General features: G+C 41.2%; 1 protein-coding gene across 2 annotated transcripts in view; it reads left to right on the plus strand.

The window, feature by feature from the left end:
* The window catches only part of KCNB2 (potassium voltage-gated channel subfamily B member 2), a 190946-nt gene that overhangs the window by 14604 nt on the left and 161872 nt on the right, over window positions 1-14470 (plus strand). For both annotated transcript variants that reach the window (XM_048507524.1, XM_048507525.1), the window contains one exon: window positions 3874-4552. In XM_048507524.1, the coding sequence (XP_048363481.1) occupies window positions 3974-4552 (579 nt within the window). In that variant the 5' untranslated portion in view covers window positions 3874-3973. The remainder of the gene's footprint in view (window positions 1-3873; window positions 4553-14470) is intronic.

The raw sequence follows: 14470 nt of genomic DNA on the forward strand, positions 1-14470 counted from the left end.
GGAAAGCTAATTGTGTTGAGGCTGAGTAGTGTTTGTATATCCTTTGTGAGCTACATGACAGATGTGGCTTTTCCAAGATTTTGGCTTTTGTTATCCAGATTGCATTGTTCACTGCTGTGTATACTTGATTAAGGAGTGGGGTGAAGAGGAAAGTGGTGAGTATCAATGACCAGAATTAAGATTTGGCATCCATCTTAGTCTGAACTGGCTATGACACTACGAAAAAGAAGTGACTCGTACAGCGTATCTCATAAACTGCCCCCCCCCATCTTGCCATAGGCTTGCATTCCAACAAGTTGTGAGAATACTCTTTTTCATATACTTTATAAGCACCAGAGTTACCATGTGAACCTCTTGGTGCTAGCTTAAATATATTCTGTGAAACATTTAAATAGTTTATCATTTTTTAAAAGCATTAATAACTCTGTGACAAACTGATGCTTTTCAGCAAGCCAATTACCATCTGTGCTGATAGCATCTTAATATTTGTGAATAAAATCTGTTCTTTTCTTGTTTGACAATAGTCCCTCCTTACCTAGTCTCCTGAAGTTTTAATAAGATTCTACTATTTATTTCTTAAACTTTAAAGAAGCTTCTTATGTGGTTATCTGAGGTAAAACAGACAGGGAGGGTGAAGGGAACTGGGATCACCTCTGTTCCCTAAGCTGGTTCAGTTAGACATTTATTTTAAAGAGGAACAGGATGAGGAACAGGATGGGACTGTGCTTTGGTGATTACTTGAATTCTGCAAGTCTGCTTCTCAGGATCACTTGGTGTGGAGATCATGCACAGATATTTTTCTTCCGATCTAAACTAAGCAAACCAAATCTAGGATACTGACGTACAGCCAATAATCAATCTTGACTAAGGGCAATTCCGCACATGAGTAAAATAGGTTCGACCCATTTCCCTGAGAAGGGTACTGACCTAGGTCGAAGCCATTGTTGTTCCCCACTGCAACCAGCTTGATCCCAGCTCAGAGGGTGGAATCACCCTGTGCCTCTTTGCCGCTCCGTTCCGATTGGCTACTGTTCTATGGCCATGTTCCGTCTATCCCCACACACGTTATAAAAAAAACTGTCACAGGAATGGAGGGACGAAGGTGGCGTTTTTTGATTGGCCAGCTGTACGCATGCCCAAAACACTCAGCTGTGATTGGCTGAATGGGGGACTCCTGGCACCAGAGATTCCGCACTTTACTGGAATCGAGCTGAGTTCGAGCGTAGTTCCCTGAAAAAGTAGTAGTTCCCAACTGGAGTTGGAAATTTGACCGTTACACAGGGCAGAGCTGGTACAAAACCACGTCGATCCCAGTGGTTGTGCGGAGCACTTAGGTCGAACGCAGCTCGAACTTAGGTCGATAACTCAAGTGCGGAATCGACCTAAGAGACTGATCTCTCCACCCTACTATTTCACTACCTATTTACCTTGATCCTTCAGCCTGGTTACTTCCTTCATTAACTGTCTATTACAGTGGTGGCGAATCTATGGCACGGATGCCAGATGTGGCACTCAGAGCCCTTTCAGTGGGCACACGTGCACAGAGTTCATCATGTGGGGGGAGTGGAAAATCACCCCTCACACACACATCTAGGCTAGCCTGGGCATGATCCTTTACTTGGGAGTAAGCTCAGTTGCTGGCAATGGGGCTTGCTTCTGAGTAAACCCTCCTAGGGTCGTGATTCACCCATTTGAAGCGTTGCACGGTTGCTTCACCAAGCTTTCTCCTGAGTTACGTGCGCCTCGGAGCCAACCATTTTTTCTAAACTAAAACCTCAGTATTCAGGTTAAATTGCTGTGTTGGCACTTTGCGATAAATAAGTGGGTTATGGGTTGCAATTTGGGCACTCGGTCTCAAAAAGGTTCACCATCACTGGTCTATTACCTTTACCTTGCCTGCTGATACCCTTGAGTTCTTGGTGGCTGGGCAGTATGGGCCTACATATTTGTGACTATGAAAATTCATGCCAGAATACCTTTCTTTACACTTTCAGGCATTACTTGTATCTGTCACTTATGCTTTTTCAGAGTTGTAAAAAAGACTGAAATGTGAATTTGTGTGTTCACATTTGAAATTACACAGGACCCTGTTGAAATTACACAGGACCATCCTTTGGTCTGAGTAGCTATTCAGTCTTAGGTATTATTGCATTGAGCTCATCTGTGACCCCAGTTTCAGTCTTGGAAGAATGAGCATCACACTCAGCCGATATTCATTTGACTAGTCAGTTCCCCATGGAATGGAAGAATGGAATCTGTTGGAAAGTGCTGGGTCTGAGGTGATACATCTATGGCATTTATATACTATGACATTTCCATGAAATTATTTAATACTTTGGCTTTTAATAGGAGATGTTTCATAGAAAAAGAGTAGACAGGAACAGCATGGTAACTTTGGGTTTCTGTAACATTTATCTTCACATGTGATGTTGCCAAATGTCTTGCATGAATGAGTGAGAACAAAATAAATATTATAGGATTAAATTTTCTGTATGCCTGGTGTTCTTTCTCTTTTTGTTGACCATAAAAGGCTAGGATGGAATTTTACATATAATGTGGAGTACTAAGTGTGAAAAGTAAAATCTTTGTGGCCTGTGACTTTGCAATTATTATGTAGTCTTATACAGCTGCTAATTATATGTGTATTTGATCACATAGAACTAAGAAGATAAATGAGTTTTACAATACCCATTTATTTCTCCATCTGTCCACAGAAGTTTAATGAATTTAGCTATCCTTCTGGAGAAAAATATTAGCTAAACGTTATTAAAACATTTTCCTTTTATTTCCTTGCAGTTATTATTGATTAATTGAATGCAATCCTTGAGAGTGCCACAGAGGGATGAAATTTGTTTCCTCACATGATGAAGCAGAGAAGGCTTATCAAAGGAACAGAAACATTATTATTAAATCATTCCCTCTAATAGTAAAGTTCACAGTTGAGAGCCTTTTGCAAATGGAGGCACAGACATGCAAGGAAGGGATTTCCGCATTTTGAAGGGGCTCACCTGATATTAAAAAAATTCTAAATTTTAAGAAAGACCCACCAATGGCTATTGAAGGTGGAACATTCTGTCTAATCTCTAGACTGCTCAAAATATTTAGTTGAAGAAATGCAAAAGAAAAAAAAAACAGAGATGGGAGAGAAGAGGGAGGCAATCGCTGTGAGCCTCTAAATCTGTCTGTAAGAAAAACTTGATAACTAGCTGTTCAGTCAAGGGGTTTGTGGTAAGCTCTCAACGCAAGAGATGCTGGTTACTGTAGATGCTGTTCTGCAGCAGTTTATTCAACTATTCACCTATGAAAAAATTAGTAGCATCAACCCAGGACTATACATTTTAGTCAAATGAATGTATCCAAGTGACCTTATTAACTTACCTAGCTCAAGTGTGGCTACCAGCAGCATTACCTGAACTATGAATCTGACGAGTTTTCATGTTTATTTTAAATACCCTATTGTTCATTACTTGGGTTAGTATGCCATTACAGGGCTATCATAAAATAATGTTCATGAACAAAAGGGCAAAGGTTTGCTTTATCCCATTGTGATCCCAGACTCGGGTTGAAATGCAAATAGTGCAGTACATTACAGAAATCAAGTAGAGCAAATCAGTGCTGGATGGGGTATTTCCTGAGAACAGCATGGTTGCTGCTTTGAGTTCTGTGATAGAAGTTCTACCACAGAACTCAAAGCAGCAGCCATGCTGTTCTCAGGAAATAAATAGAACAGGAAATAAACAGATATAAATAGGTATAAATAGAACAGATAAAAAGATAAGTGGGGCCTTCTTCATATAGTAGAAACATTCTGCATTTACTGTAACATTATCCTGCCTTACATTGTCCTGAACTGTGGATTTTTCTATCTTTCAGCTTCAGAAATGGAGGAATCTCTCTGAAGAAGACCCAACCTGACTTCTTATATAAATCATTCTCTTAAAAACTCTGGCTTTGTTGCTGTGTCCTTTTCAGGATGGCCGAAAAGGCTCCTCCAGTGATAAACAGAAAGTCTTCAAGGTCAACTCAATCCTTGCCACCAGAACCAGTGGAGATAATCAGGAGCAAATCATGTTCGAGGAGAGTCAGAATCAATGTAGGTGGACTCAACCATGAAGTTCTATGGAGGACTTTAGATAGACTTCCACGGACACGATTAGGGAAGCTCAGAGACTGCAACACTAATGATTCCTTACTAGAAATCTGTGACGACTATGATCTCAGTGACAATGAATATTTCTTTGATCGACACCCTGGTGCTTTCACTTCCATTTTGAATTTCTATAGGACAGGGAAGCTACACATGATGGAGGAAATGTGTGCCCTCTCTTTTGGCCAGGAACTAGATTACTGGGGGATTGATGAAATATATTTAGAATCTTGTTGCCAGGCACGATACCATCAGAAGAAAGAACAAATGAATGAAGAATTAAGGAGAGAGGCAGAGACTATGAGAGAAAGAGAAGGGGAAGAGTTTGATAACACCTGCTGCCCAGATAAAAGGAAAAAACTCTGGGACTTGCTGGAGAAACCCAATTCCTCTGTGGCTGCAAAGGTAGGAAGAAAGGATGAAGTCAATATATATATACTGTTGCTTGTACATCATGCTAAATTGAAAACATTTATTTTTGAGATTGCTGGTTTTATATGCTGTCTTAAATTTCTCGTGGGGGGGGGGAAGTACAGGTCTCAATCCAGTTTGTGGTTGCCTGTGCTAAGCATTAGAATGCCTCCTAACACAAAGACTGGTTGAAGTACCCTTTGGTGTAAGGGCTTTGGACCCTCATAATATTGATGAATGCTGTAATTCCAGCCTGAGGCCATTGAAAGTGCAGTCAGTCTGGCTAATTCTCAGGCCTGATACACAAATTTTCTATTTGCTGTGTTCTTACACATGTTTGTTTGTTTGTTTGTTGAGAAATAGTGTGTGAACAGAAGATGTGCTTTTCATAGATTGTCTTCTTAAGCTTCAGTTTTATAACTGTGGTTAATAATAAAATTACTACTGTTAGTATGAATTGGTTTAGTACAGGGGTAGGGAACCTGCGGCTCGAGAGCCGCATGCGGCTCTTCTGTCCTTGCACTGCGGCTCCATGAGCCGAGCCGCTGGCCCCATCCTTGCCCGCACTGCAGGCAGCAGGGCGAGCGCACCAATGGCCCGCGGCCGGTTGGGCCGTGCCGCGGGCTTCCCCTCTCGTCCACCCCATTCGAGCGGGACGGGCGCGTTCCCGGCGGCTGGCGAGGCCGAGCCGCTAGCCCCATCCTTGCCTGCCCTGCAGGCAGCAGGGCGGATACATCCATGCGCTTCTCAGAATGAGCGGAGTAAAAGGTTAAAAAAACCCAATATATATAGTGTTATCTTTATTTTAAATGTCAAAAATTATTTGCGGCTCCAAGTGTTTTCTTTTCCCGTGGAAAACGGGTCCAAATGGCTCTTTGAGTGTTAAAGGTTCCCTACCCCTGGTTTAGTATCATACTGACTTTCTTTTTGTCAGAAATTGTAATGTTTTTAAAAATCATGAACCGCCTTGTTTAGATAGTTCCTTGTAACAACTTTGTCATCTGGGTTTCCAAGCATTTTGGGAAAAGTGTCTGCTCAAGTTTTAGCTCTGTTAAGTATCTAGACAAGGTTGATTTTAAAAGTTTTGCTCTCTCTCTCTCTTTATATTTGTACATAGGCTGCTGTGGATGAAGAACACTTTAAAAAATTAGAGATGCCGGGTAGGCAGACTGGTTTCCGTTAGTAGCTACATGACATGTAGAAAGTTTTAATACATTCTTGATAGTGTTATGTTTGGAAATAAAAAAAACTAATAGTTTCAATGCATAAACATTGCTGATGGTATTACCCACTATAAAGGGATACATAACTAATTCCCTCCCGCAACTGTAACATCCAGAAAAGGGACTTCAAAATTGAGTGGCAAGAGATCTAAAACTCTGGGTGGCCGGGGGATAATATGCACTCAAATCAAGTCAAAAACCTTTGATGGCATATTAAACATGCACTCTTACTTTGGCATTTCAGAAGAAAACACAAAACTAGAAAGCATAAGTTTAGTTATTGTTTGTTTGTCCAATTTAATATACCTTCCACCCCAAAAGGCTCTGTGCAGTTACTATTACTGCACAAACGGAGCCTAAAATGTCTAAGCCACTGTTGGGGTATATATCTGATACCATCTTATATCAAATAAGTTCTACAGGCTTTAATGGATAAACTGGATGCAAATATGTTCGTTCGTTCTTTCTTTCTTTCTTTCTTTCTTTCTTTCTTTCTTTCTTTCTTTCTTTCTTTCTTTCTTTCTTTCTTTCTTTCTTTCTTTCTTTCTTTCTTTCTTTCTTTCTTTCTTTCTTTCTTTCTTTCTTTCTTTCTTCAAATACATACTTCCAAGGTGTATTTTATGAATATATTTATTTACATGATAGTTCCTACTTAATCCATTTTTGAATGAAAGCTCAAGCTCCAGTACAACCCTGGTTCAACCGTGCAGTATTCTTCTGATCCCTAGTTTACTATTCAGCAGCAATGTTTTAACATTCACAGTTAAATATTCTGACTATGGTTATTTTGCCTATACAAACAGAATTGAAATTATTGCTTTTGCTAACCCAGGATCCCTGCAGCAGAATGTTACTAACTAGCCATGCTCAAATTCCCAGAGACAAATATGGAGAAGTTGGATTATGGAGCTGATAGATTGAATTCCTATAGAACAAGGTTAAATCAAAAGCTTTCTATAACTTAGCTCGCTGATTCAAAAACTACTGTTGTTTATGCCTTCAGTTTCACAAGGGTAGTGATACTCTCTTTGAAGGAAAATAATTGCTCTGGGAGAAATAAATGCTGTACAGAAATGCTGCATTTTCTTTACATCAGTCAGTATTATGATTGCCAACTTCCAGATGGAGCTTGAAAATCTCCAGAGTATGCAAAACTCTTAAGGAAATGGCTGCTATAGAGAATAGATTGTCACACTGAGTCATTCCCTTCCCCAACCCCTGCCCTCAGGCACAACTTCCAAAACTCCAGGAATTTCCCAACCTGTAATTGGCAAAATTTAGGCGGATTCCGCATGGGCCAAAAACAACGGTGTAAAATGGTTTAAAATAGTGTAAAAGAGTTTACACCATTTTCACACAATTTTCACACTGCTATTTTTGGCCCATGCGGAATTCTCCTTACAGTGTTTCTAAATTAAAAACTGATTTAGAAAGATATGGCTTCCACTCCAGAAAAATCTTGGGAATTAGAATTAATAAACATGTTAAGATTTCAGTTATAGATTCTATACATATCTTCACAAAACCAAAGTTTCCAGGGGAAGGAAAGTGTCAGTATATATGAACTTTTTTATATGCGTACATAAAATCATGCACATTCTTGGGGGACCAAAATATAGCCCTAGAACATGACTGTACTTCATTTCACTCCAACCTCTCCCCTGCCCACCTGCCCATCAGCCTCCAATCCCCCTGAGCAGGGAGGGAAGGAGAATGACTCTGCCCAACCACCCAAGTCATGCAGCTTGGATTGGTATGCTGATGTTTGGTATCTGGGTATTCAGTATTGGATATCTGGGTATTAACTCTGTTGGGTATTCACTGTGGTATTTGCCATACTGGCAGACATCTGCACAATTGAACATGCAATAAAGACATCGTCGAAGGCTTTCACGGCCGGAATCACTTGGGTGCTGTGTGGTTTCCGGGCTGTATGGCCGTGTTCTAGCAGCATTCTCTCCTGACGTTTCGCCTGCATCTGTGGCTGGCATCTTCAGAGGATCATCTGATCCTCTGAAGATGCCAGCCACAGATGCAGGCGAAACGTCAGGAGAGAATGCTGCTAGAACACGGCCATACAGCCCGGAAACCACACAGCACCCAAATAAAGACATCTTCTGTGAACTACCTTGTTAACTAACAGTGCAGTCCTATGCAAATTTACTCCAGCCTAAATCTACTGAAACAAATGGACTTAGACTGGAGTAACTTTACATAGGATTGCTGATATATGCATAGAGTTATAAATAATGACTTCAACTCTTTGAACAAAGGCAGACTCATTTAGCCCTTCCCAATAATCACTCTGGCTCATTCCGCACACGCAGAATAATGCACTTTCAAGCTGCTTTCAGGGCTCTTTGAAGCTGTGTGGAATGGCAAAAACAGTTGTGAAAGCAGCTTGAAAGTGAATTATTTTGCCTGTGCGGAATGAGCCTCTGTGTAATCTGGCCAAAGAGTTTAATTGTCAGAGTACTTATATACTGCAAAGTAGTACCATCAGAGTAGATAATTTCAAACACTGCAAGCTAGAGAAGTAATGGCATGCATAAAATGTATGCTTTCTAAAACAGATTATTGCTTCTTTAATAATTAAGAAACCATTAATATTTTATGACATCATAAGTTATGTTTTTCTCATAAGTGAAATATTCCATAATGTCAATGATTTTGCAGGTTGCAGAATAAGAAATATGACTCTTCATTTTCTTGTAGAATGTTGGAAACTTTGGGCTTAAATCATGCCACATTTAGATCATAAAGGGTTGAGGCTGACATATTCTCAGAGAAACTAATTTCATTGTTATCACATCTACACTTCTGTGGACAAATACTTTGCAATGAATGCTAAAAAAAGGTCTGTATTTGATTAGCTGAGAATTGGGTGACAAACTTCAGGTGGGTACTGAAGAACTGATTTTCAGACTACAGAGATCAGTTCCCATGGGAAAAAAATGGCATCTTGCAGGACAGACCACATGGCATCCCCTCCCTGTTGAACTTCCCCCTGTATCCCATGGAAAAGATATTCACACCCAGAGGGGGAGCTACGAGGGGACTGGGGTGCACGTGTTGCACTGGGCGCATGCCGGGGGGAGAAAATTGCCCCCACCCACAGCACCCCATTCCCTGTGGCACCCCCACCCCCATACTTACCTTACTGAAACAGTACAGGCTGGAGAAGCAGCCTGTTCCCTTCAGGCTGAAAACAGCCTGGCGGGAACTACATTTCTTAGGAGACCTTGCAAGCCGCAAGATCTCATGGGAAGTGTAGTTCCCACCAGGCCATTTTCAGCCTGAAGGGAACAGGCTGTTTATCCAGACTGAAGTAAGGTAAGTGGGGGGGGGGCGCAGCTGAGGGGGTGGAAAACACAGAGTACGCACCGGGCGCACTCTGGCCCAGCTACGCCTCTGTGCACCCCCATAAGGGAGGAAGTGATTTTTATTTAAGTAAAAATCATCTGCCTGATGCAGGAGCTCTTCAACTCCCCCCTCAATCTGCTCTTGGGAATCCCCCCCATCCCCCATGAACAGCCTTTTGGGGGGAGGTGTTTTGACTGCAGTGGGAAGGGATAGGGGAAAGTTATGCTTCCATATGTGAACTTTAGATAGGATCCAACACATCCCACTTTTCAGAAAAAAAACTATTTAGGTGGCTTCCAACACAGCATTTTAAAAAAACAATACTATAATAATAAAATGCAGTAACATCATAAATTGCAAAAGATACAAGCTAAGCCAAATACCAAGAGAAACATTCTGATTCTGTAACAAACCAGGATCCAATATCAGCATACAGAATAAAATCATGATAAAAAATAAGGTGGCTGCAATTATCATATCAGCACAAATGGCCAACAAAAAGGTTTTTTAACAGTTTTCTGAAACTTTGAAGAAAAGGAGCCTGATATACCTCCAGAGGAAGAGGTTTCCAGAGTCTTGGCTCTGCCATCAAGAAGGTCCTGAACCAAATATCTACCTGCTAAACCTTTAATGGCAGTGAGTCACAGACTGGAATCTTTCCAGCTGATCTAAGTGTTGGCTTGTGCTGGTAAATAGATTCTGGACCAGGGCTGACCAGCAGATAGTAGATGTCTAGGTATGGCTTGGCCCTTATCAATAATTTGCATGCTTAATAAGGAGAAAGACTGTGCTAAGGCGAGCTAAAGAAGACAAAAGTAGTGAAGATAGTATTCAAACTGCAAGACCTTGGGAATCCTCAGAGCTTGTAAGGAGCCAACTCAACTGGTAGTGGGTGACTGCTGTTTACTGAAAGGACAGATGAGACCGAGTTGAAGTGATTGACAATTTGGAAGAATTAGCTATTTTCTTCCTGGTTTGTTTAAAAAGAAAAACAACAGAATCACTGTGATCTAAACCTAAGCTCCTCATTGGGCCCTGCACCCTAGTCAAGAGTTGCCCAGTTCCTTTGCCTGACAGGTAAGGGGAATTGTCCCAGAGTCCCAGGACAATGAGGCAAGAATAAACACTCCATCTGTGTACTGTCGAAGGCTTTCACGGCTGGATTCAACTGGTTGTGGTGGGTTTTCTGATCTGTGTACCAGACCATGACCACACAGCCCAGAAAACCCACTACAATCACTCCCTCTATGGTTTTTGTGGGAAGAACTCCTGCCTGCTGAAGAAGACAGTTGTGGCATCTTGGATCACACCCAAGGTCTAGAGGTTACAGTATAACTTACTGGGCTGTGACATGTGCAGGGTGGATCATGCATAGAACTCTCCCGTTCTATAGAAGTAAGTCACAAGCCTTTATTGGCATAAAATAAACATACAAAATCAGCATACAAAATTTGCCCATTATTGCTCACAATTATAGACACTGGTACTAAAATACTAAATACTAAAATATATACATGGTCCTTCTGTAACTATAGGACATTCCTTCAGCTAAGTTAACTCACTTAAACGTCATCGGATACTGACAGAAGCTAGAAAAATTACTGCTGGCTATATGTGGTCATAATACATAGACATTGGTTGGTATTCATCTAGACTTATGTGTCTATTATTGTTAGCAGAAATTTTGCTACATTCTCACACACTGTGGGATCCATGTTGTTCAAAAGCATAGGTATCTTAAGAGCATCAGTTAGATTGTTATACAGAAATGGGATAAGTGCAGATTGTGACATTCTGATTTTTGCAAACCTTACACAATGAAAGAGGGTATGATCGAGTGTCTCCACCTGACCCATATTGCATGGACATAGCCTCCTCTGTTTATCAATTTGTTGATATCTGCCATAGAGCAGCATAGAAGGCATTAGATTGAATCTGGCCAGTGTTAAAGCTCTTCTTAATTTAGGGTTGGTGATCCACTGTAAATAATTGGCCATGTGTCCTTGTTCAATTGGAATAAGCAGGGTCAGGGGAACACGTTTTCCTCGCAGCTGTTATCATATCCCGATACTCTTGTTCTAATAGCTTAGTTTTCAAGCAGCTATATGCTTCTGATAGGGAAAGAGGGACTAACGACTCTAATGAAAAGCCAAGAGTGTTGATTTTTCCCTCAACTAGTTTCAGCCACCCAGAATTTGCATAGTCGGAAAGCATGAGGTGTAACAAACTGGAGTGATCCTGCAAATAGTGGATACGTAGCCAGTATCTGACAGTTCTCAGCCAGGCCATCGTGGCATATGATATTTGCCCGAGTTCTAAACATAGGGCTGCATATGAAGCACAGTTTGGTAAGCCCATAATTTTGTGGAAGAAACGGGACTGGGCTGTGTTTATATTTTTGTTTATAGCTCCGATCCAAATAGGTGCTCCATAGAGGAGCTGAGAGCCGCATTTAGCATTGAACACCTTCAATGCGGATGGTATATACTGGTGGCCCACAGTGAAAAAAGAAACGCTGAATTGCTAGGGCACTGTTGTTAGCTGCAGCGAGTGCTAATTTCCTATGTACTGCCCAATTAAGGTTGCTAGTAAGAGTTATGCCCAAATATTTGAACTGGTTAACTTGTTCTATGGATCTGTTATTGATGGTCCATGTATGACTAGGGGGTCTTCTAGCGAAGACCATTATTTTGGTTTTTTCATAGTTAATTACCAGTTCGTTCCTCTTACAATATTCAGCACAGCAATTTAAGAGACGAGGGAGACCAACTTTAGTGTGGGAAAGAAGAACAGTGTCGTCAGCATGCATACAATGCTAGCGAGACGCGATGTTTAGTGCTTAGTTTGGGAACATGCCCATTGGCCTTCTGGAGGGTTGGCACTAGATCACTAAGGAATATATTGAACAAAGTGGGGCCAATGTACAGCCTTGTTTGACCCCTCTGGTTGTGATGATATTTTCTGTGAGCAGTCCTTTTGTTGCGGCTCTTATTCTGCAGCTAGTGCAAGTGTGTAGCTGTTTTATAAGAAACAGTAGTCTGGGGTCCATGTGTAACGCCGTCAATTTTCTCCACAGTAAGGCTCTAGATATGGAGTCAAATGCCCCTTTTAAATCCAGGAAGGCTGCAAACAGTTTACGGTTATTATGAGTTATACTTTTGTTAGCTAAGTGTGCTAAAACTGTTACATGATCCAGTGTTGATTTATTTTTAGTGAATCCAATTTGCTCCGGTCCTATTACTTCTGCTTGCTTGACCCAATCTTCCACTCTCCTAAGGAGTAGTTTTGCATATAGTTTGCCAATTACAGATAATAGGCTTATAGGACGATAGTTTGAAGGATTAGTAATATCACCCTTTTTGTAGATTGGGACAACTATAGACGCCAGCCACATCTTTGGGATGCGGCCCGTGTTATTTACATGGGTAAATAAGGAAGCCAGAGTTGTAGCCCACCACTCGGGTGAGGATTTAAGTATTTCTGGTATTATTGCATCAGGACCTGGGGCCCGTTCTATAGGACGATAACTTGTGCTACTTGTTAGTGAACCATTTCAACATTTTTCCTGGATTCTCAACTGTCATTTGAATTATTTTCCAAGGGGTTTAGTTAAATTGTTTTATAATCTCTGAAGCACTGGATATGAACTTTACCTTAGGCTATGGAACCCATCCATTAGGGGGAAATGGAGTTACATAAGCAAGCAGGCAGGTTCATATTTTAGAAAGCTATTTTCCTTTCCCATGAGAAAGCATACACAAATAATTTCTTGTCCTTTTTCCCATGACAATTCAAAATATATTTATTAAGCTTAGCTGTCTTGATACCCTCTTCATAATTTCCCACAGAAGGAAAAACAGAACAGTGCAAGGTAGAAAGAATTTGTGATTTAAAGTGAGTGATTTAAATTTTAGAAATAAGAATATCGGTTAGTGTCACTGGAAAACAGCCTGCTGGCGACACACTCTGAAACTGAAGTCCTTTTACTGAAGACTTAGGCCCTTTCCGCACAGGCCTCCGGGCGCCCTCAGGCCGGCAAGAATTCTGCTGGCGTGGGGGTGGAGGCCGTTTGCACGCAAGCGTGCGAGTGGCCCCAGCAGAGGCCGGCTCAGGAGAGGCAGCTCCGCATGGAGCCGCCTCTTCCCTGTCCCTCGCTTACTTGCCTTGTCCCCGTCGTCGCCCTGCTGTCTTCCTAAGCCCCACCCACGCTGCCCTCCGACCTCCAGGGGTCGGAGGACAGCATGGGCGGGGCTTAGGAAGACAGCAGGGCGACGACGGGGACAAGGCAAGTAAGCGAGGGAAGGGGGAAACAGCGTGTTCCCGGCGGTGCCGTTCGCACCGCGCCGTAGGGAACACGCTGTTTTCTCAAAAACACCCCTTTAAAGGGGTGTTTTTGAGGACGGCCTGACACCGCCCTGAGGGAGGGGAAGGGGAGCCAGGTCGGCGCTGCTGCATTTCAGCAGCGCCGCCTGTGCGAACGGCGGCCTGGGGGCGGCATTTTTACCGTCCCCAGGCCGCCATTTTTGGCCCGTGTGGAAACGGCCCTTGAGACAAAGGAACAAACTCTGAAACCTTGGGGGTCTCTAAAGCCCTCTTCAAACAACAATTTTTATTTTCTTAATTCATATATTGCAATACCACTTCTACCTAAATCTAAAGCCAAGTTCAGTGTTGTCTATCATTAATTGTAAAAACAAATGCCAAAAGTATTTTAATTTTAGAAAATATACATTAAGTTTGTCCACAGATAATATATTAAGAAATATAATGTAACAATAGCTACACATTGATTTTGTTGTAATAGGTTGTAAATGTTAGTGAGATTTATTAAAATATTGTTTATCTTTGGGGATCGGGCGGTATAGAAATTGAATAAACAACAACAACAACAACAACAACAACAACAACAACAACAACAACAACAACAATAATAATAATAATAATAATAATAATAATAATAATAATAATAATAATAATAATAATAATAATAATAATAATTGTTTTCTGAAAAGGTATCATGCAACAAAGGATTCTGCATTTTTTTAGCTGGTGCAGTGATAAAAAATAAACCCCATACTTGAACTGTTTTACCATAGTACAATTTTAATGCCTTGGTGAATTATAAATAAGACTTATTTCTGAGTCACATCTAAAGCAACCAGCTACTGCCTTCCAACAATGTTGCTGAATTCTAACTTTCAAATAAAACAAATACCCAATGAAAGTAACCTGTAAGTTGTTGACAGTTCCTCTTAACTCACACATTTAACAAAGATAACACCAGGGACAGTGAGCCAAACTCAGACAATCTATCAGTGGCTTCCAA

The sequence above is a fragment of the Sphaerodactylus townsendi genome, linkage group LG09 (genome assembly GCF_021028975.2).
Source record: "Sphaerodactylus townsendi isolate TG3544 linkage group LG09, MPM_Stown_v2.3, whole genome shotgun sequence".
NCBI lineage: Eukaryota > Metazoa > Chordata > Lepidosauria > Squamata > Sphaerodactylidae > Sphaerodactylus > Sphaerodactylus townsendi.